Here is a 24,583-nt window from a genome sequence, read left to right as displayed (position 1 = left end):
ATAATAATGAAAAATAAGAGCAGCAAAATTTTGTTGACATTGTGCATAGACAGTCAATAAAATACTAGTGCAAATACTGTAAAATACTATAAAAATACTGTTTGACCTAAGTAATGAAGAAAGTGGCATAGTGGTTGCAAGTTATGTAAGAGCAGCAGAGAAGTGTTGTGTTTTCAGGACAACAACACAAGTTGTAAAGTGTACAAGTGTGCAAGTGTTCAAGTGTGCAGGTGGAGTAGTGCAGGCGCCCATTGTGGGTCCAATGTCCAGGATGTTATGTAGCTGAGGGTGGAGGGGGAGAGGAGGGAGAGAGTTCAGCATCCTTACAGCTTGGTGTATGAAGCTGTTAGTGAGTCTGGTAGTGCGGGGGCGCAGGCTTCTGTACCTCTTCCCAGAGGGCAGTAGATCAAACAGATTGTGAGCAGGGGTGACTTGCATCACTCCTACACCTTGGTGCCTATATTGGGTGAGGTGGGTGGTGTAAATGTCCTTCAGGGAGGGAGGAAGCACCAATGATCCTTCCAGCTGTGTTCACTATGCTGCAGGGCTTTCCTGTTGTATTCAGTGCAGCTTCAGCCCACACAGCTGATACAGCTGGAGAGGATGCTCTCAATGGTGCCTCGGGTAGAATGTGGTCATGATGGCTGGTGGAGCACTTGCTCGCCTGAGTTTTCACTTAGGAAGTACAGGCGGCTGAGCTCTCTTCGCCAGTGATGCAGTGTTGGTGGTCAGGAGAGGTCTTCACTGATGTGCACCCCAGGAATTTGGTGCTGTGTGTGTGTGTTGTCTGTGTGTGTGTGTGTGTGTGTGCGCATGTGGGACAGCAATTTGGGATTTTTTTTAGCTGGTGGTCTGGTGCTGCCTCATATGTCTCTTGTGGCAAAGACAATAAAGTACTTTGAGATTTGAATTTTGAGGGCTCGAAAGCCGGACTGTACTGAAAAACTGTTCAGACGAATGTTCACCCTACTGTAGTTGTGCCTGTGATAAGTATTGCTCTGTGTGTGCGCGTGTGTGTGTGGGTGGGTGCGTGCATGCGTGCGTGTGTCCGTGTGTGCGTGCATGCGTGCGTGTGTGTGAGCGTGTGTGCATGTGTGACAGAGGGCTTGAAAGCCGGACTCTCTGTACAAAATCTGGCCAAATGTCCCCCCTAGCTGTATCTGTGACTGTTCAGACTCTCTCTCTCTCTTTGCTTTGGCCACACAGAGAGCATCAGCAACACATACACAAAAGAGGCCATACAAGCCACAAGACAAGACGTAGACCATTTTACATAGATGCACCATACATAGGACATGGCATTACACACACACACACACACACACACTAACACCCATTATAAAAAACAGAGTCTATAGGCACTACCCAAGCGTCACACGCACACACACACACACACACACACACCACCCCCCACACACACACACACAGAATAACAAATAGTATAAAAAAAAAATCAGTCCATAAGAATGATTGCACTGCCCACTAGTAATTGCACTATTGACCCACCAGTAATTGCACTATTGCACTATTCACCATTAAGTAGCTTCATTGATAGCGGTACTAGGGAGAACTTGAATCTATTTAGCCTACATGAAGCCGGTATCTTTTGCCCAGAGGCATCAGCTCGTACTCTGTGTTTAGTACATCAGTTGGGTCTGTGGCTCCTAAATCCTTGTTTCCTAACTGTGTCCTCACAAATCTCATTTAAGGAGGATGGGGGCTGAGTCCCCATTATTTTTACCTTCTTAACAAGGTTCTGGAGTTGTGCTTTAGGTTTCCCTGCCCTCTTAACAAGGTTCTGGAGTTGTGCTTTAAGTTTCCCTGCCCTCTTAACAAGGTTCTGGAGTTGTGTTTTACAGTCAGGTTACAGAACCATGTTGTGATGCCATAGCGTATTATGGATTGAATAGTTGCTCTATAAAACAACAACATTACGTACTCATCCACACCATGGATCATGGTTTTGAAAATCTGCATTAGTATTTGAAACTGGTCACAATGTTGACAAAAAGGTGATGACCCAACCCTTACACAACTTGTTAATCATCCAAATATAAACATTAATAAGACAGAATCAATCCAATCCAATCCACTTTATTTATATAGCACATTTTAAACAAACACAAGGTTCCCAAAGTGCTGTACAGCAAGATAAGAAACACATTAAGACACCACAGAAGCACAATAATAGGATAAACTATTAAAATTAAAAAGAGATAAAAACTAACTAAAATAAAAGTAAAAAATAAAAGTAAAAACACATAAAAAACTAAAATAAAAGTAAAAAGAGATAAAAACTAACTCAAATCCAATAAAATAAAATAAAACAAATAAAATATACTGCCCACATAACACATCTACATATACCATCAACACACTACCTGGGGTTAAAGGCCAGAGAAAGAGGTGAGTTTTAAGATGGGACTTAAAAGAGACAGCATTTTGTACCAGTTGCAGACGAGCAATGGAGCCCCATAGAATAGCAGAATAGCAGTCCTGACATGAATCAGTCATGTAAATAAACATAATCAACTTTGTAATGGGCAGGAGTTGTAGTGAAGGCACATAGAACCAATGTGAGGGGTTGGATAGAGATTCCTCTATCTGCACACACACACACACACACTGGTATTCTCTTCAGGATGAATTATGTGATCATGTCCTTCTCCATGAGCATGTGTGATTATGAAGACGATAGATTAACAGTAAGGAAGGGCATGTCTGTTCCTTCACATTAGAGACACGTGTTTTCAGGTTACAGTCTGCAGGCAAAGTCTGGAGATTTTTTTCCACTACATTTGTTGTACCGTTATACAGTAACTTTCTAATAACCACTCAAAATATGATTACATCTTCCTCTTGTCTCTTGTAACACTGATGCCTTTAAACAGCGGGAACTTCATCAGCTGATGTTAGTCCTCACACACTAAAATATAAATGCTCATATTCTTTCCATCTCATCACTGATATGTTTTCTTTTTTGTTTGTTTGTTTATTGTTTTAGTGTGCAAGTCTTAACCATGTTGAGTGTTGTTGAAATCCTCCCAGGAGTATTTGAGTGACATGGCTGTTTGCGAAAGCCATTGTATGTAACAAAATATTTAATCTGCATTAATCCTAAAGCAGCACCAAAAAATGAGATTCTTGAAATCCTTGTTTTCTTCCAAATTGTGCATTTAATTGGCCAGGATTTGAAACGCCTCACTTGCAATATTCAATTTCATCTTGTGAAGTGTTATGATGTCAGTTGTCAGTCTGTTTTCAGGTCACTTATGGAATTACAGTACTGCCGTGCAAAGGCAAAAGGCCGTAACTTCAATTTGATCAAAATGAGTTTTTGTCATTTTGGAACAATGGGCATCAATTTTATCATGTGGACAAATATCTTGAGTCAATTTTGTTGTTTTCTTATCAAAATAAGATGCTGTTTTGCCGTAACTTCAAAAAGCAGAGGGTAAGCCCTTAGCCCGTAACATCAGTTGTGGTTCTTTAGCTTTGTTTTAAGCGGCTCTATAGAACGCTGGAATTAAGTTACAGTGCACCGTAATTTCAGCGCCAGCAAACCATATTAACATTGGTGGTGGGTAAAACAAAGGCAGAGTGTTTTATGCCTATGTATTGTATGTAGGCCTAATTGAAGCACTTCAGCCACACTTCAATAAAGTGAAAAGAAAATGTTGCAGTGGTTGTTTTACTATCTAGCATTAACTACTTCAGATTTTGTGAAATTCAGCTAGGATGTAGCCTAGTTAGCTAGTTAACTGTTCCTGATCCACAAATAGCCTACATGATAGATGTTGTGCCAGGCAACTGTAAGACACCATAAATGTCTCAAAGCCTGGATACTATTAACTAGTAGCCTAGTACACGTTTTCGTGCCATACAGGGTGGCTAGCTGCCTGCCAATCTGCAAGTCCACTCACTGGCAGAAAACAAAGCGAGTGGGTTGGGGGCGCCACCGATACACCTCCCGTCCCTCCCGGCGAGGAGAACATGTCGCACACAAACTAACCCAGCAGATAGAACTTAGATCGCAGCTTACCTTTAAAAAATCCATGGAAAACAACATCCACTGAGAAGACAAATCCATTGTTTAAATCCATCACAAGTTTTCAGCAAGCCCATTAGCAATATAATTATGTGCAGGCTAGCTAGCCTAAAATCTATCAAAGTGCAACGTTGTTCGGATGTTGTCATTCAATTTTAAGTGTCGCTATGAGTAAGCTATTAGCTAAAGCTAGACAGTGTTGGTTGCAAAATATTTGACTCCCCATACGAACAAAACTACACAGCATGTCCTTAAGTCGATGTCCCTTTAATTTGTCAAGAAAGAAATCCAATCAATGTGTGACTCCTCCACAGCCATACGACACAGACAGTAAATTATTATGTGTCCATGAGTAGCAAAATTCCTGTAATTGCATACGTTTCCAATGGCATTGGCTTGGATCATGTTGTGGCTGTTTTTTGGTTTTCTGGCTCTTAAAGTGTTATTTTACTTAAATTAAGTACAACGATAAAGTTTTAAAATGTTCCAGTGTAGCCTTCTCATTATTTTGTATCTGGTAATATTCTGTTGATGGAGGCCTAATATTAAGCCTTACTAGACAAAACTCACTAAATGTTATCTTAAGGCTATCATTGTTATCATATAAATGTTTCTATAGAGTGATAAAAGTCCAAATGGTCAATAAATTAGAAGTTAAGGTATTTTGCCTTTGTATGACCCATTATTGTTTTGCAGATAATGCAAAGGCAGAATACAGTAACTTCCAAATAAGGGTCAAAGGTTAAGTTTGAGCTGATTTTTTTTTTTCATGTAGATACATGTATTCATTATGACAATTACTTGGCACATTTTCAGTGTCCTACCTATCATACAATTGGCTGGACAACAAAAAAAACTTTAAAGTCATTTTTCTCAGTTTCACACTCTGGCGAGTTAAGGTCTTTTGCCTTTGTAGGGCAGAGTACATGTATGTATTAAAGCACAAATAAAGTACATTTTGCTACCTTGGGGCATGGCATGGTTGTCATGGAGACAAGTTGTCCTGGATCAGCTGCAGTCCATCTCCAGGGATGGCACTGGGGAGCCCACGGAGGAGCTGGAGATTAATGGCGTTTACAAACGGAAGTTCAGGAGGAGCGTGACGGAATTTACCACAACTCCTTCTTCATCTGCCAGGTAACTTATTCTGCAGTTTACCTGCCGAAGCAACAGCATTGGCTTAACTCTGCTCACAACCCACCACCTCCCCTCACGCCTCCAGTCCTCCTTAGGTGAGAATAAAGTGGTGTATGACTCTACAATATTGTGTATACATTATTATGACACAACAAAAAGGTTTGTGGTATAGATAGAAATAGAAGCACCATATAGTGCACTCCACCCTCAGGCAGTAACTGTAAAAGGCTTATTTTAATACGGTATCTTCTGCACTGCCCGTTATTATTGTGTTGCATGACCGCTGGACTGGTATCCTTTCAAGAACCCTGAACTAAAAATAAACTGCACAGGTGTGCCTGGGTGCAGATGCAAATAAACAAACTGCACAGGTGTGTCTGGGTGCAGATACAAATAAACAAACTGCACAGGTGTGTCTGGGTGCAGATGCAAATAAACAAACTGCACAGGTGTGTCTGGGTGCAGATACAAATAAACAAACTGCACAGGTGCAGGTATAAATGAACTTGGGAGGCCCCGGCCGTGGCACGACTGGCTGGGGCACCTGTACCGTACGCCGGCGACCCGGGTTTGATTCCCGACCTGTGGTCCTTTCCGGATCCCACCCCGACTCTCTCTCCCATTCACTTCCTGTCCTGTCATTAAAGGCATAAAAAAAAATATATACTTAAAAAAAAAAAATGAACTTGGGCCTGGCGCTGCCCACTTAGTGCCTCTATCACACCTGAACGGCTCACTTTACCACTCGTGCAGCAATGCACATGCACCCCGTTATCTGCCAAACACCTGTTGTTTTGGCCTTTTTGCTGTAATGGCCAATTCTGATGCTGAGCATTTTCTTTACGTGTTTCAGACTTGAGGGAAATCATTTGTATTATACCTGACAGAAAATACTCATGACACGAAGCTAAATAAACACGCTATTAAAATACACACATCATGAATATAACCTCAGTCTTGATTTATGCCTGGCTCCTACAGTACAGCTCATTTTACTCCTTGCTGTGCAGAGTTTGAGGCACATAGTACAACATATCTCCACTAGATGGCAGCACCATTACAGCTGATATCCCTCAATATCCCTCTGTATGAATAGACTGTGCCCGTCTGCCCAAGCATTTTGTCACTTCTGAGTCGGTGGCTTTACATGAAAGCTTCTCGAATTCCGATAGGCCTAACCTATTTTTTTCTAATTATCTAGTTTGAGGGGAAAGTATTTTAGAATCAAATTTGGGATGTTTTAATATTTCCATATCCAAGGGAAACTCACAATTAAAGCAATAAAGTAGGCCTAGAGATGTAGGCTATAAAGCTGATGTTAGTATTTTATAATAGGTCACATCATGTATGTATCTTGTCATGCTATTTATTATTCATGATTAACAAAAGTGGGCTGGCACTGTGACCCCGTTCTGCACGCAACAAGGAAGTTGTGAACAAAACTCAGAAGAAACGAAAGTGAAAAAAAATGTTGCTCAGCAGCTTCTCGTAGGCTAGTGTTTGTTAGCACGTAAGGGAAATGGCAGAGGCGATTTCAAGTAACGAAGACATTTTAATGTGCTCGGTTTGTTTGGATCTACTGAAGGATCCAGTGACTATTCTCTGTGGACACAATTACTGTACGGGCTGCATTAAGGGCTGCTGGGATCAGGAAGACCAGAAGGGAGTTTACAGCTGCCCACAATGCAGACAGACATTCGCTCCAAGACCCGTTTTAAACAAAAATAATGTTATTGCAGAGCTAGTGGAACAACTAAGGAAGACCAGAATGCACGCTGCCCCTCCTGCTCTATCTACTGCTGGACCTGGAGATGTGGAGTGTGATGTCTGCGCTGGGAGAAAACTCAAAGCTGCAAAGTCCTGTTTGGATTGTCTGTTGTCTTACTGTGAAACCCACTTCAAAGTTCATAATGATATTCACCCAGGAAGAAAACACTCAGTGATTGATGCCACAGGCCAGTTACAGGAGAGGATCTGCTCTGAACATAAGAAAGTTTTAGAAATATTTTGTCGTACTGATCAGAGTTGTATCTGCTACCTGTGCACGATGGACGAACATAAAGGCCATGACACAGTCACAGCTGCTGCAGAATGGAAAAACAAACAGGTGAGTACTGGAGCTACACTTGTGTCTTCATTGTATTTGAGAGGTCTGATACACATTTAATGTGTTTGTATTTAACATAGTGAACCTATTTTTAATTTAGTCTTAGTCTTAGTCTTGTGACGAAATGTCCTTTTTAGTCTTTTGTCATATTTAGTCATTCAAATATAATTTTTGTTAGTCAAGTTTTAGTCAACTAAAGTCTCTCGCCATTTTAGTCTAGTTGTAGTCATAAGAAAACTAAAGGGTATCTTGGTCTTAGTCAGTTTTAGTCAACAATTTTAGTCTTTTTTTATAACAAATTATTTCTGATTACCATTTGAGTCAAATAGTGTTTCACACATCTCAATTTTCCAACAATATTGTGTGTCCACAGGGCTACTCGTCTGTTATAATTACTCATTCTGATTTTTGTCAGTCAGTATGTTTACATGCACAGGTAAGTCGAGCTACAGTTGAAGAGTTCAGTTCTAAATCCGCCTGACCACTTTTCTTTTTTTAAATGAGCATTTAAATTCAGTCTCCTATAGGTTTTTGCCTATAAATCGATATTTCAGACCAGGAAAGGAGTGGTATTTAGTGGGTTTAAAGTTAAATTATTTGATTAAGCGTATACTATGTGTGGGAGAGCATCCCTCACCATCTTTATCTCATTTTTGACATAGGTGGCATTTAGAGGCTTTTGCATCTGAACCCTTCAGTTATGGCTCGGCTGGGATTTGACCATAGACAGTAAAAGATTTGACTGGACCACTGTCATATTCCCAGTGTTTCTCAAAGTGTGGTCCGGGAATCTGGTGGTCCATGAAGCTATCTCAAGTGGTCCGTGAGCAGGCGTGGTAAAAAATATAATATAGATGAGTTGTTTGCAATATTGAACCAACTTGTATGTAAAAACAGTTCTGCAACACTGTCTATGTAAGATATGCCAGTTTAAATCATACAGTATGAATCCACACAATAAGCAAAGTTTCTGCAAAGACAATAAGCAAAGGTGGTTCAGTGAGTAGGCCTATAGTGTAGACTAATTATAGGCTACTGTTGAAGTAGGTCTAATCTTTTTTTTTTTTTTAGCTAGGGTTAGTTAAGTGGTCCTGAAACTGAAAAGTTTGAGAAACACTGTCGTAGACCAAAGTATTAATGTTTTACTCCATTCGCTAGATGGCGATATCGTAAACACAACACATTCCCAAACAGACTCTCCATCTTAGCCATAGCTAACTTTGCTAGCGAACTTTCCATATTAGCTAACTTGCTAGCAAACTTTGCATCATCAGTCTAACTAGTTAAATAGTTGACATTACATGATGAACATTTTCAGATGGACATTCTGGTGGATGTTAATTTGTATGAGAGAAGCTTCCAACTTCTGGGTATGTAGCATTGTGGTATAAAGATTAGGTAGTTAGTTGGTAACTCTGGCAGAAATCTCCAGTGTTCTTGTTCCATGTACTTTTCGTGCAGCCACAGGGTTGCAGCAACAGCACGAGACCAGCCTACAGGAAAGCTGTTGCGTGGGAACTCATTCGAATATTTTGAAAACATAACAGCTAGATATTCTGTCTTCTCATTTTGTGACGAAAATGAAGAGATTTTATCTTAGTTCTTATTTCATGCAAAACATTTTAGTCTCCGCCTTTTTTTCATCAACAATAATTCATCTTAAGATAGTCTTGGTGTGTTTCAGGACATTACTGCCGCCTTGTCATCGCCTGCCTTAGTCATGAAAAAAAAAAGGTCGATTGTCAACATGTATTTCCTCTCGTCTCGCCTGACGAAATTAACACTACAGGAACATTATAGTTCTTAAAGTTTACTGATTTTTGCAGACTCTTGTTCTCATTAGAGAACTCACAAAACCAGGAAATCATTGGCAAGTGCAAAGTGCAAAATGTTGTATAACCTGTTAAACACTGACATGGCAGCATCAACCTGAATACCACATAATACCATAATACCACAACAACTCATCTGCAAACTTGACAAACTAGGACTCCAGTACCTACCTCTGCAACTGGCTACTGGACTTCCTCTGTCAGAGGCCCCAAGTAGTATGTGTTGGCAACAATACCTCAAGCAGCATCACACTGAGCACAGGGGCCCCAAGGCGTGCTCAGTCCGCTGCTCTTCACCCTGCTGACGATGACTGCACTGCAACCTACAGCAACAATCACATAGTGAAATTTGCTGACGACAACTCTGGTGGGTCTCATCACCAAGGGCGACGAGACTCAATACAGGTTGGAGGTCGACCATCTGACCACGTGGTGCAGGGACAACAACCTCCTGCTGAGCGTCCAGCAAGACCAAAGAGATTGTTGTTGACTTCCGGAGGTCACACCCAACACCTGCCACTGACCATCGACGGTTGCTGTGGTGGAGAGAGCGAGCAGCACCAAATTCCTGGGGTGCACATCAGTGAAGACCTCTCCTGGACCACCAACACTGCATCACTGGCTTAAGAGAGCTCAGCGCCGCCTGTACTTCCTCTCGGTAAAACTCAGGGCGCTGCAAGTGCTCCACCAGCCATCATGACCACATTCTACCGAGGCACACCATTGAGAGCATCCTCTCCAGCTGTATGCGCTGTGTGGGGTGGAAGCTGCACTGAATACAACAGGAAAGCCCTGCAGCCGCATAGTGAACACAGCTGGAAGGATCATTGGTGCTTCACTCCCCTCCCTGAAGGACATTTACACCACCCACCTCACCCGCCAAGACCAAAATTGTGAGTGATGCAAGTCACCCGGCTCACAATCTGAATGTGATAACATGTGAAGAAATTGACAATAAAGCTGACTTTGACTTTGACTTTGGCATAAAGGGTCCGATATTACAGGTCCTGATCCAGCTTGATTTGTATTTAATGCTTTAAACCAGTTCTCCAACTGAACAGAGTTCATGTTGTTTATATTAGGCCTACCTGTTCATCAAGAAATAGCAATGGGCTATTTGTAATCATTGTTTTTATAGATAAATAGGAAGCATAGTTGAGTCTGTATTTCTATGAACAGAAGCAGTTGGGGCAGACCCAGAGGAGATTCCAGCAGAGAATCCAGGAGAGAGAGAAGGAGCTGCAGGAGCTGAGGAAGGCTGTGGAGACTCTCAAGGTGAGTAGAGAAGATAACAGCAGACTGATGAAGGTTTCAGCATTCAAATGTTATTGTCATTAATATCACAGATCATGGATACCCATACAACGGAGTATTAGGGCCACACATTAAGAAAAGTTTTTTTTTTTGCCATGGCATGTTGACTTTAAAATTAAGCCATGTCAACATTAAGAGAAATTAAACTTTACATGTTGACTTTAAAGTCAACATGCTGACATTAAACCCGCAATAGGCCCTACTGTTTAAACATAGCCTACACAGTTTAAGCTATGTAGCCTACACTAATAAACAATAGCCTATGTTACATGAAAAATGGGCTTCAAATAGGTGTTATTTCAGATAGATTGCTAGCAGTGGCGGTTCTAGGATTTTTCTGAGACAGGGGCCATAAAGGGGCCACATCATACACTGAGGGGCCAAGAACCGGTCAACATCCATACACAGAAAATCTCTTGTTCAGTAAGGCAGAGGCACGTTGTCTACGTGATATGCAGGACTATACACGGTATACCCAAAGTCCTTTTAGGCAAGTCCCTCCACTCGACGGCCATATTGCAACGCTTTTTGGTCACTCATCGGGCATCCTATTCGGCAGAAATATGCGTGCGCAAGGCTTCACGACACCAATCTTGCTCCAGCGGCAAGTTCACAACACATGATTGGCACGATGTCTTCACAACACACCATATGATTGGCTCAATGTATTCACATCACACCACATGATTGGCTCAATGTATTCACATCACACCACATGATTGGCTCAATGTATTCACATGTTGACGTTTTGCCGAGGAAGGGGTGGGATATGTGTAGACAATGCCATTGGCGTTACAAACTAGCCCCATGCATTTCTATGGAGGATTTTTTGAGTGCTGTGTCTCCTCATTAGAAAGTCTCTGGTATACCCACTTAAAAAGCATCACCATCTCAGTATACCCACTTAAAACAGACAAGGATAGGTATTAATATTTGGGGTTCATCACAGTATACCCACTACAGCTAACTAGACTACACCACAGCAGTAAGGTGCATACATTTCACCAGTCTTACCTTGTTCAAATACTTGAATGCTAAATGCTAAAAAACAAAAAAGCCAATACAATTCTTAACAATTTTCCCATTTATTTATAATGTGCATTGAAAACACAATATAAAACTAAAATATAATAGACACTTCAGTGGAAATACATTGCTATTTTAAACAGAAATCATACATCATCATACACACATTTTTTCGTTCAATTAAACACGTTTTACTTTAACTGTTTCCCCTTTTGTTGATAAGAGAAACCACTTTCACTGCCAGTTTATGTACATTAAAACACACACACACACACACACACACACACACACACACACATGTGAGCAACAACTACATCATATTTACACAATTTTTTCAACAACTATTTTTACAATGGTCTTATTTGGAATGGTCTTTGAAGCCACCGTCTTGCTTCCAGTTAGAAAAGCCCGATTCTGATTTGAAGACTGACGATGGGTCATTTGAAAGCGAAAATTACGGAAGGTGTAGCAAAACACTAAAGATGGAATATTCCTACCATTTGAAGTCTTTGTATCAGAAGTCATTGAGTGGCCTCTTCCTATTTCCGTGCTGCATCTTGCGGAATACCAGTTTAGGAGAGGTTGCACAGAACCATCTGCTCTAGAATGGGAAATGTCTGGAGAGAAGAAAATGAAACAAGTTTGAGTAATTTAAACAGCTATGCTTGGTGACTGGTGGTTCTGAAGACTGTGGGTTGAAGTCACCAGCTCCTGCGCCATACCAGTCTGTAGGTGAAACACAAATGCGTGTTTCACAAAATCCATGCTTGTATTCAGCATGTCGTCTGGCAACTGTAAAACCAGTTATTATTATTTTAAATCATATAAAGCTTGAGTGAGTAGAACATTTAACCAATTTATCTCAATGAAACTATCATTATGAACCTTGTCCTAACACTTTGAGACAGAATTCATGCGAAGCCCATGAATCAAATAAACTCAGAATAGTGGTTAATAACTTTGCAATGATAGCTCAAATTAACTACAAAAACGTAGCGTTAACTATTAGGCATGTATTCTAATGTTCATGTTAGCAGCTGCCAAACTTTTTCCTCAAGGAAAAAAAAAATCGAACGTTATTTACATTTGGTAAGGCGCACTAGTGCATGTAATATTATTCATTTCGGACCCCAAACAAACAGGATGTCCATTTCTCTGCATTTCATATAACACCATTTCAAACACTTCATACATTACTTTTCAATAGCCTACATGAAATCTATCAGCATGCTAACAAACAATCAAACCTCAACTCAAGTAACCTAACGTTAATTTAATGTTAACAGTTCACTGACAAAGTCAGTTAACAGTTCACTGCAAGCTTGCTGCTGCTTTAATTTAATTGACAAACTTAACATATTGTGACAGCAACAAATAAACGTCCCTTTCACATAATGATGATAACCAACATAGAGATTTGTGACTCACCAAGAAACTTCTGTGGAGGATGAAACGCTGCCATCAGTTCTTCACGTTAGAATTCTAGCTGATACTTTCGTTAGCCAAATGTATCGGTTCTTCACGTTGATACTTCCGTGAGCCAAATGTATCGTTTCTTCACATTAGCAGAGACATTTCTGGTTAGCCAAATGCATAGACATATGGCCAAATGTATTGTTTCTTTTACAGTTCACTGTTTGTTTTAGCTTTCAAGCTTCCTAGGTGCATTACTGCCACCAGTTGTTTGGGAATGGAATTGCATCTCTTCTTCTTCTTCTTCTGTTGAGTTTTATGGCAGTTTACAATCAGGTGTATTACCGCCATCTGCTGGACTGAGGTGCAGTTCATTTTGGGTTTTTTAAAGAAACACAATAAATCATAAAATAAACAAAATAAAATGAAATAAAAATAAAATATAGGAAAACAAAAATAATCAAACAAACAAAACAAAACGTTCTAAATCCTACTTGTTAACTGCGTGTCTTTGATAAATGATATTATGGAGCTATTTATGCTTCCTATGGGCTCTGCCAACAATGCTTCCAAGGAGAATACTTTCTTAGCTGTAGTAACCGCCCTTTTCATTTTTTCTCTTTCCCTAGAAAATCTTCTACACCTTAAAAGGACATGCTCACATCTTCTCTCTCTCCACAAACCTCACAATTCCCAGTTGGATGTTTCTTAATGATAAATAAATTGCTGTTTAAACCTGTGTGACCTATTCGTAATCTGTTAAACCAAACCTCCTCCTGTCTATTTGTGTAACTATTCCTTTTCCTTGATATTTCTTGTTTCAATTTGTATAAATGTCTACCCCTTCTCTCCTTATCCCACTCAGATTGCCACATTGCATTCACTTTTGGTTTGATTATTACCTTTATCTCTGACTTACTGAGTGGAATCTTCTTTTGTTGCTTCTTTTGCAAGTTTATCAGCTTGTTCATTCCCTTCTACTCCTTTGTGTGCAGGGACCCATACAAACTGCACTGTTCTTCCCTGTTGATTAATTATAAACACCATTTGATTAATTTCATTCAGGAGGTCCTGTCTGCATGCTGATTCACCATTCTGAATAGATGTTAGTGATGACATAGAGTCAGAGCAGATAACCGCTTTAGGGAGCCTAGCCTCTTCTAGCCATTGCAATGCAATGATAATGGCTGCCATTTCAGCAGCAAAGATAGATATATGATCAGTAGTTCGCTTTTTGATATACATCTCAGATTCAGGAATATACACCCCAATTCCAGTCTTACCCTCAGAATCCCTTGATGCGTCTGTATATATTTTTGCAGTGTTGTAACACATAATCTCTAGATACTGCCCTACCTCATCCTTTGTTTCTATGATTACGCTAGGAGAACATAACAACCAAGGTGGGGTTATTGCCAGAGGCAAGGTCTTGCTACAATGTATATTCTCTATTTCCAACTGACTTGCTAATCTGTTGGCATCCCAACCAAAGCTACAGATCTGCGATCTCCCATATTCCCAACACTCATTTAGGACTTCCTTGGTAGGGTGTGATGCATTATGTCCTTTTAAATTGACCCAATAAGCCATACACAATTTCAGGCGCCTGAGGTTTAATGGCATTTCTTCTGTCTCTACTTGTAGTGCTAGATTCTTCAGCTTGATCAGTAGCCCTTCCTTCCATAGCATATCATATGCTTTCTCTATGTCAAATAATGTGGCCAGAACTGCTTCTTTGTTATTTTGGGCTTTCCTTATCAAATTCTCCATGCAAACAACAGGGTCCATTGTTGTTCGTCCACTACGGAACCCGCTCTGGTGTTTGGAGAGTAGATCTTTCTTTTCAACCTCATACATTAACCTCCTAACAACCATTCTTTCCATCAGTTTACATAAATTAGATGTTAACGCAATTGGTCTATAGCTTTTAACTTCAGTTCTGTCCTTTCCTGGTTTCCCAATAGGAATCACTACAGAGTGTTTCCAACACAAAGGTAATTTACCTTGCTCCCAGATCTTGTTATAAAGTTTTAGAATCCCAGACTTGGCCACATCATCTATCTCCTTAATCATTTTGTAGCATACACCATCTTTCCCTGGTGAAGTATTCTTGACCCCATTTAATGCCCTCTTAAGCTCACATAAAGTAAACTCCTTATCAAGTACGCTCTCACTATCTGCCTTCTCCCCTAATAATCCTTTATTTTCCTCCATTACTTTAACTCTCCAAGATACTTCTCCGTCTGTTAAGTTTTTTGAGCTATGAACCTTGGTAAACCCTTTTGCAAGCATCTCAGCTTTCTCCTGATTAGTCACTGCCTCTACCTCCTTATTTTTAAGCACAGGTATAGAGAATTCCCTTCTAATTCCTCCCATCTTTTTAATCATGCTCCAAACATCACCCACTTTAACTTCTGCCCCTATCTTACCACAAAATTCACGCCAATATTTCCTTTTAGCCTCTCTTACAACTTGCTTAACCTTTGCCTGTGCTTTTTTAAATTCTATTAAATTGGTATATGAATGGTTTGATTTAACTCTTCTGAAGGCTTTATTTCTTGATTTTACTGCTTCCTTGCAGTCATCTGACCACCAAGGTACCATTTTCCTCATGCCAGAAGATTTACCAATAACCTCCTCCGCTGCCTCACATAGTATATTTGTTATTTTTGAGTTTAATTCATCAATGTCACAACTCCTATCTGATATTATCTCCATCAGCTTACCACTCACTTTATAACTATACAGCCCCCAGTTTGCCTCTCTCATTTTCCATCTTGGAAACCAGTTATCTTCTAAACACATATTTTGATTCCCAACACTTAACCAGATAACATAATGATCGCTGCCAAGAAAACTTCCCTTTACCTCCCACTAACTAACCCCTGCTATTTGATCAGATACTATCGTAAGATCTAACACAGATTCTGTTCCATGATATGCATCAAATCTAGTGCATCTTCCATCATTTAAACATATTAATTTACTATCATCCATAAACTCCTCAATAGTACTCCCATTTTCATCCACTTTTGTCCCTCCCCACAGAGTGTTATGAGCATTAAAATCTCCACATAATATTACCTTTCCATTTTCGTCCTCATACATCCTATCTAGCATCTCTCTCAATATTATTTTACAAGGATTGTAAAAGTTAATGATTTTAATCTTATTTTTACCTATCCATATATCAACCAGGACTACCTCTACATCTATCAGCACATTCAAGTTTACACTTCTATAATTTATCCCCTGTTGTATAAATGTAGCCACTCCACCTCCTGTAGTGTCCCTGTCTTTGCGCACTGCTGTATATCCATGTATAATGAAATCCAGTGTTGGTTTTAACCATGTCTCTTGTATGCAGATAATATTGGGTTTGTCTTCTAATTCCTCAATAAAATGTTTTAGTTCCTGACCATTAGCTATTAAGCTTCTAGCATTCCACTGAAGAATAGACAGAGTCATGCTGCTTGTGATTCCTCTTGTCCAACCCCTGCTAGTAGTAAATCATTGATGCTGTCTATAGTTAGCTCCCCCACACCAATGTACTTCTGTGCTGCTTTTATTATGATTTTGATCCTCTCAGTCTTGCTCGCTGTTTGAGCAGAGCAATTGATAACTTCTGCTATGAAGGCTATAAACTTTACATTGTCCACTGCGATATATTTTGATTTGACCTCTTTCCCAATCTGTCTTATTTCCTGAGAGTGCCAGTGCTGACTTCGTCCAGGTATTTCTGGACCAGCTCCTGCTGTTAACACTGCTTCCTTTTTTTCCTTTAACTTGTTTAATTGTCTACTTTAACTCTCTGTACCTCTGCTGCGTTTGCTTTGCGCCTCACACACCCTTTATCGCAGCACTGTGTTCTCCTCCACAATTACAGCATTTAGCCTTAACACCTTGCTTACATTTACCATAGTCATGATCCTCCCCTCCACACTTGCCACACCTTGCTTTCCCTCTACATACTGCTGCTATGTGCCCATACTTTTGACATGTAAAGCACCTGAGTGGTGGGGGGATGTACTCACGTACTTGGTAGCTCATGTAACCTGCCCTTACTCTTGTTGGTAATGTTTCCTCTCTCATAGACAACAGTATAGACAAACTCTCCTTTTTAATCCCGTTTTTGTTATACGTCAACCTCTTCACTCTTCCTACCTTAGCTCCCGTCACATTTCTCATAATCTCATCATTAGCCAACTCAGTTGGGACCCTGTGATCACTCCTCATCAGTGCCAACTCCGTTGGGACCCCTTGATCACTTTGCTTTCTTTTCTTCTCCCATACAGCACACTTGACATTCTTCCCCTCCAAGATGCTCATTTTAATCAAAATGTCTCTTTGTCTATTATCAACACATGTAATGATTAAACTTCCATCTCTCAATGGCTTAACTGACACAGTTCCTACAGCGTCATATAACGCTTTTGATATCTTCAATGGGTTCAAAGAACATGGCGAATCAAACTGAAGTTTTACCTTGATCTCTTCCTGTTGTCTTACGTTTATTCTAGTATCTTCCTCACCCAACTTCAGAGGTTTAGCACTTACACTACTACCACTATTAGTTCTGCTTCTCTTTTTTGCACTCCTTTCTCCCATCCACGGTTTGTTTCTCCCGCTTCCTCATTCTCCATCTCACTCTCACTCGTTTCGGCTACGTCACTTCCTCCCATTGCCGTAAGTCGGCGCATCAACCCAGAACGCACCTCAGTCCTCCAACGTTTGCCGTGAAGGATCGCACTCGCACTCCGAATTGCATCTCTGATCGTCGTTCTCAACAAGTTTGACACTTATTGAAGATTGACGGTACAGGGGCCAGTCAGGGGCCAATGAGATTTCAGATGGGGCCCGGGCCCCTGTGGCCCCGCCCCTAGAACCGCCCCTGATTGCTAGATTGCAGATATTCAGCTAGATTGCGTCTTGTCTGTTAATACTCATTGCCGTCATCGTGAAGTGCTGTCTCGCGGCTATGGAAATACCATGCACTATGCATTTAGGCTAAATAGCTAGAAAAATATATGTATCCAGTGATATAATGTTTCTATACAAAATGTTATTTCCCTCTGTTTTACGTGGGTAAGGCCACTGCACATCCAAATAACTGCCCTTCATGACCCACAGGCCGTCACTCTCCATAGGATAACATGGCAAAACTCATTTTTCTAAAACTGCTTTTCCATGTCTCACCTGCAATACGTAGCCTATAGGAGGCTAGAAACACAGGTATAGCCTAAGCATATACACTATTTTGATCCCGGGAGAGAATATGTGTGCATGCACTTTATTTATGCACTAGGCTATGTGTGCATATGTGTGCATGTAGGCTACTAGCCTACATGGGGTGGTCGGGAGGACAGCTTCATTCGTCCCTCCATAGACATTCAGCAATAGGCTGTTTTGCATCCATTACAAACAAGCAACGTGAAAGTCTAGGATTGGGGAGAGCGCCTAGTATGAAGTTGAACCTTTAGATGAAACTGCAAAGTAGCCTATTTGGCTGAGCAACGTAGGTTAATATGTTCTATGTTTTGTCCACATGATATAGTCCTATGTCTAATAATTGTTGCACTCGAACACTCTGAATCGTTGTTGCACTAGTTGCATTGTTTCATTCGTCCTCCCTTTCAATCGTCCCGAGCGGTCGTTCTCTCTCCAAACTAACTTTATTCTCAAAATGTTGAGTTTAATGTCGACACGTCGAGATTAAAGTCGACATGATATTTCAACTTTATTCTCGAAATGTTGAGTTTAATGTCGACATGGCGACATTAAAGTCGATACGTCGAGATTAAAGTCGATCTTACATTTCATTTTTTTCTCGAAAAGTCGAAGTTTAATGTCGGAAATGTTGAGTTTAATGTCGACACGTCGAGATTAAAGTCGACATGATATTTCAACTTTATTCTCGAAATGTTGAGTTTAATGTCGACACGTCGAGATTAAAGTCGACATGATATTTCAACTTTATTCTCGAAATGTTGAGTTTAATGTCGACACGTCGAGATTAAAGTCGACATGATATTTCAACTTTATTCTCGAAATGTTGAGTTTAATGTCGACACGTCGAGATTAAAGTCGACATGATATTTCAACTTTATTCTCGAAATGTTGAGTTTAATGTCGACACGTCGAGATTAAAGTCGACATGATATTTCAACTTTATTCTCGAAATGTTGAGTTTAATGTCGACACGTCGAGATTAAAGTCGACATGATATTTCAACTTTATTCTCGAAATGTTGAGTTTAATGTCGACACGTCGAGATTAAAGTCGACATGATATTTCAACTTTATTCTCGAAATGTTGAGTTTAATGTCGACACGTCGAGATTAAAGTCGACATGATATTTCAACTTTATTCTCGAAATGTTGAGTTTAATGTCGACACGTCGAGATTAAAGTCGACATGATATTTCAACTTTATTCTCAAAATGTTGAGTTTAATGTCGACACGTCGAGATTAAAGTCGACATGATATTTCAACTTTATTCTCGAAATGTTGAGTTTAATGTCGACACGTCGAGATTAAAGTCGACATGATATTTCAACTTTATTCTCGAAATGTTGAGTTTAATGTCGACACGTCGAGATTAAAGTCGACATGATATTTCAACTTTATTCTCGAAATGTTGAGTTTAATGTCGACACGTCGAGATTAAAGTCGACATGATATTTCAACTTTATTCTCGAAATGTTGAGTTTAATGTCGACACGTCGAGATTAAAGTCGACATGATATTTCAACTTTATTCTCGAAATGTTGAGTTTAATGTCGACACGTCGAGATTAAAGTCGACATGATATTTCAACTTTATTCTCGAAATGTTGAGTTTAATGTCGACACGTCGAGATTAAAGTCGACATGATATTTCAACTTTATTCTCGAAATGTTGAGTTTAATGTCGACACGTCGAGATTAAAGTCGACATGATATTTCAACTTTATTCTCGAAATGTTGAGTTTAATGTCGACACGTCGAGATTAAAGTCGACATGATATTTCAACTTTATTCTCGAAATGTTGAGTTTAATGTCGACACGTCGAGATTAAAGTCGACATGATATTTCAACTTTATTCTCAAAATGTTGAGTTTAATGTCGACACGTCGAGATTAAAGTCGACATGATATTTCAACTTTATTCTCGAAATGTTGAGTTTAATGTCGACACGTCGAGATTAAAGTCGACATGATATTTCAACTTTATTCTCGAAATGTTGAGTTTAATGTCGACACGTCGAGATTAAAGTCGACATGATATTTCAACTTTATTCTCAAAATGTTGAGTTTAATGTCGACACGTCGAGATTAAAGTCGACATGATATTTCAACTTTATTCTCGAAATGTTGAGTTTAATGTCGACACGTCGAGATTAAAGTCGACATGATATTTCAACTTTATTCTCGAAATGTTGAGTTTAATGTCGACACGTCGAGATTAAAGTCGACATGATATTTCAACTTTATTCTCGAAATGTTGAGTTTAATGTCGACACGTCGAGATTAAAGTCGACATGATATTTCAACTTTATTCTCAAAATGTTGAGTTTAATGTCGACACGTCGAGATTAAAGTCGACATGATATTTCAACTTTATTCTCGAAATGTTGAGTTTAATGTCGACACGTCGAGATTAAAGTCGACATGATATTTCAACTTTATTCTCGAAATGTTGAGTTTAATGTCGACACGTCGAGATTAAAGTCGACATGATATTTCAACTTTATTCTCGAAATGTTGAGTTTAATGTCGACACGTCGAGATTAAAGTCGACATGATATTTCAACTTTATTCTCGAAATGTTGAGTTTAATGTCGACACGTCGAGATTAAAGTCGACATGATATTTCAACTTTATTCTCGAAATGTTGAGTTTAATGTCGACACGTCGAGATTAAAGTCGACATGATATTTCAACTTTATTCTCGAAATGTTGAGTTTAATGTCGACACGTCGAGATTAAAGTCGACATGATATTTCAACTTTATTCTCGAAATGTTGAGTTTAATGTCGACACGTCGAGATTAAAGTCGACATGATATTTCAACTTTATTCTCGAAATGTTGAGTTTAATGTCGACACGTCGAGATTAAAGTCGACATGATATTTCAACTTTATTCTCGAAATGTTGAGTTTAATGTCGACACGTCGAGATTAAAGTCGACATGATATTTCAACTTTATTCTCGAAATGTTGAGTTTAATGTCGACACGTCGAGATTAAAGTCGACATGATATTTCAACTTTATTCTCGAAATGTTGAGTTTAATGTCGACACGTCGAGATTAAAGTCGACATGATATTTCAACTTTATTCTCGAAATGTTGAGTTTAATGTCGACACGTCGAGATTAAAGTCGACATGATATTTCAACTTTATTCTCGAAATGTTGAGTTTAATGTCGACACGTCGAGATTAAAGTCGACATGATATTTCAACTTTATTCTCGAAATGTTGAGTTTAATGTCGACACGTCGAGATTAAAGTCGACATGATATTTCAACTTTATTCTCGAAATGTTGAGTTTAATGTCGACACGTCGAGATTAAAGTCGACATGATATTTCAACTTTATTCTCGAAATGTTGAGTTTAATGTCGACACGTCGAGATTAAAGTCGACATGATATTTCAACTTTATTCTCGAAATGTTGAGTTTAATGTCGACACGTCGAGATTAAAGTCGACATGATATTTCAACTTTATTCTCGAAATGTTGAGTTTAATGTCGACACGTCGAGATTAAAGTCGACATGATATTTCAACTTTATTCTCGAAATGTTGAGTTTAATGTCGACACGTCGAGATTAAAGTCGACATGATATTTCAACTTTATTCTCGAAATGTTGAGTTTAATGTCGACACGTCGAGATTAAAGTCGACATGATATTTCAACTTTATTCTCGAAATGTTGAGTTTAATGTCGACACGTCGAGATTAAAGTCGACATGATATTTCAACTTTATTCTCGAAATGTTGAGTTTAATGTCGACACGTCGAGATTAAAGTCGACATGATATTTCAACTTTATTCTCGAAATGTTGAGTTTAATGTCGACACGTCGAGATTAAAGTCGACATGATATTTCAACTTTATTCTCGAAATGTTGAGTTTAATGTCGACACGTCGAGATTAAAGTCGACATGATATTTCAACTTTATTCTCGAAATGTTGAGTTTAATGTCGACACGTCGAGATTAAAGTCGACATGATATTTCAACTTTATTCTCGAAATGTTGAGTTTAATGTCGACACGTCGAGATTAAAGTCGACATGATATTTCAACTTTATTCTGCTCCAAATGTTGAGTTTAATGTGACCGTCGATTAAAAGTCGATATGATATTTTCAACTTTATTCTCGAATGTTGAGTTTAATGGGGCGACATTAAAGTCGAGATTAAAAAGTCGATCTTACATTTCATTTTTCTCGAAAAGTCGAAGCTTAATGTCGCACATGGTGACTTTAAAATCGGTATGTCGAAGCTTAATCACATGGCAAAAAAAATGGTTTCCTTCATGTGTGGCCTTAATAATTTATACCCATAACATAAATGCTCAAAATGAATTTAGTTTTTATCCTTTTGCTTAATGATGATATAATAGCGACAAATGCAAAGTCAATAGACATTAGAACCAAGCTGCAAAATCAAATCAAAATTGGCAGTACTGTAAAGAGTTCTCTAATTTTGTGTCAAATTAAGCCTGTGATATAACTGGGTTGAGTTTGGGGATGAAAGAGTAACATTAACTTTTCAGCAGTATCACGCTCTAATTCCACCTTTCTTTGCCAGATTGTTGTTAGCCCAGTTAGTAACTGTGCCTATGCTGCCATCTCTACAGCACTCAAAGACCCACTGACACCATGAAACACTTTCAGCTTCACCTCCCTCTGGTGTCTCCTGCCCCTCCTTTTGTGTGTCTCCCAACAGAGCTCTGCACAGACAGTGGAGGACAGTGAGAGGATCTTCACTGAGATGATCCGCCCATTGATAGAAGGCTTGAGACAGAGCTGATCAGAGCTCAGGAGAAGGCTGAGGTGAGTCGGGCTGAAGGACCCTGAAGCAACTGGAGCAGGAGATTGCTGAGCTGAAGAGGAGAGATGCTGAGCTGGGAGCAGCTTTCACACACAGAGGATCACATTTGGTACATTTGATCTGCCCCTCCTGAAACTAAATTAGATGTAAAGAATAAGACAAAGTAATGAGTTGATAGTTTATGTGAAATATACAGTATGACAAATGTCCAATCACCCAACAGTGTAATAAAAATCTAAATGTGATATGTGAGCTGCATGAGCTTACATATACATGGCATTGATTTACATGCAGTATGTACAGTATATATCTAAAATGTACAATACACTTAAACACACCAATGCATAATACACACACACCAAAACAACTGATGAACTTCATTATGTTCAGAAGCCCTTTGAGAAACAGCCCGACTGAATATTTCAGGTGGCCTGGTCTCACCTTTGTGTGTTTCTCTCTGCAGAATGTTGTCAGAGTCACTGGTGCTCCTTGCAGTACAGTTCCCACCAGCATGACCTTCTATAATAAACTGTCTCTCAACTCTTTAGTGCTTATCTCCGTGAGTATTCCATCCTTCCCAGGACCCTACTTGCTCTGCCAGACTTACCCATAGCATAGCTCTTCAACCAAAGTGTCTCTTTGATCCCAGAAGGGAATCTGTCTCTGCAGTGAAGGGGTGCAGCTGGAAGAGAAACTGGGTGGCATCTTCAAGCAGGAAGTAGCCAAGATATCTGCAGCAGGTTGGACAAACCTCTAGAATGGACGCAATGATGAACTACTTTTATAAGACACTGTTATGTTCTAACAGTTATGGATTCATTTGTCTCTGTATGTTCTGTGTCTCTCAACAGTGGCACATATCCAGATCATCCAGTCTTTAGAATGTAAGTCTGTCATTAAGTTGCATTCCCATCTTCAGCTGAAATAAAACTTCCTTCCAGAGCTAACAGGCCTTTCACAGATGTTAAAAACCAAACATTTCCCAAAGAGCTGGAGTACACGTGAAGATAATATGCAACGCAGGATATGTGTTGGTTTGTTCTGTAGATCCTGGGTGAATGAGTGTCTCTGTGTTGGTTACCCTGAACTCCCAGTCAGAAGAACAGACAATAAGGAGGAACTGCCACCACACAGTCTTTACTCTCTGATTCTAACAGCATCCAAGGATTTATAACTGGGGTCTAGCAACGGAATGATAGTCTCACTGAATCTTTTCATCTTTAGAACCTTCATATGTCAAACCTATAGAGGCATGGGGGTTTGGCTGAGTTTAAAATGAAGGCCCTTTAGATGTTTAAATGTATCAATAACAACAAACAAAAGCAGAAGCTGAGATCAGAGATGGAGTTAGAATTCAGCTTTAACAAACAGTAACCTCATCATTCACTCCAAACCACTAGATTACACCCATTACTTCTGCAGTTGTCTTGTGTTAATGACTGTGTGAATAACTGTCTGGCAACTGACTGTGTGAATGAACCTCTAAACATGCCCTCTACCCTCCTAATGAAGATGAGGGGCCTCCTAAACATGCCCCTACCCTCCTAATGAAGATGAGGGGCTTGCCCCTACTGAAGATGACCTGCCCCTACCCTCCTAATGAAGATGAGGTCCTCTAAACATGCCCCTACCCTCCCTAATGAAGATGAGGGTCCTCTAAACATGCCCCT

At 39.6% G+C, this 24,583-nt stretch overlaps 2 protein-coding genes across 3 annotated transcripts in view; both read left to right on the top strand.

The window, feature by feature from the left end:
• LOC125294633 (tripartite motif-containing protein 16-like) overlaps positions 1-24,583 on the top strand; it is a 587,664-nt gene that overhangs the window by 556,673 nt on the left and 6,408 nt on the right. The window lies entirely within an intron of this gene.
• LOC125294637 (E3 ubiquitin/ISG15 ligase TRIM25-like) lies at positions 6,611-13,756 on the top strand. The gene is made up of 3 exons (XM_048243528.1): positions 6,611-7,292; positions 10,304-10,399; positions 13,507-13,756. Exons 1-3 carry the CDS (start codon positions 6,705-6,707, stop codon positions 13,597-13,599), a joined length of 777 nt encoding a protein of 258 aa, XP_048099485.1. The 5' UTR covers positions 6,611-6,704; the 3' UTR covers positions 13,600-13,756.

Source organism: Alosa alosa, chromosome 5 (genome assembly GCF_017589495.1).
Source record: "Alosa alosa isolate M-15738 ecotype Scorff River chromosome 5, AALO_Geno_1.1, whole genome shotgun sequence".
Taxonomy (NCBI): Eukaryota; Metazoa; Chordata; class Actinopteri; order Clupeiformes; family Clupeidae; genus Alosa; species Alosa alosa.
The sequence above is the reverse complement of the archived record's forward strand: the minus strand, read 5'-3'. Positions and strand labels throughout refer to the sequence as shown.

Bases quoted from the DNA above. Each gene is read 5' to 3' on its own strand.
- LOC125294637 (XM_048243528.1), top strand. From the start codon at position 6,705: ATGGCAGAGGCGATTTCAAGTAACGAAGACATTTTAATGTGCTCGGTT. The intron at 7,293-10,303 runs GTGAGTACTGGA...TTCTATGAACAG, and splicing joins CAGAATGGAAAAACAAACAG to AAGCAGTTGGGGCAGACCCA. The intron at 10,400-13,506 runs GTGAGTAGAGAA...CTCTTTCCCTAG, and splicing joins AGGCTGTGGAGACTCTCAAG to AAAATCTTCTACACCTTAAA.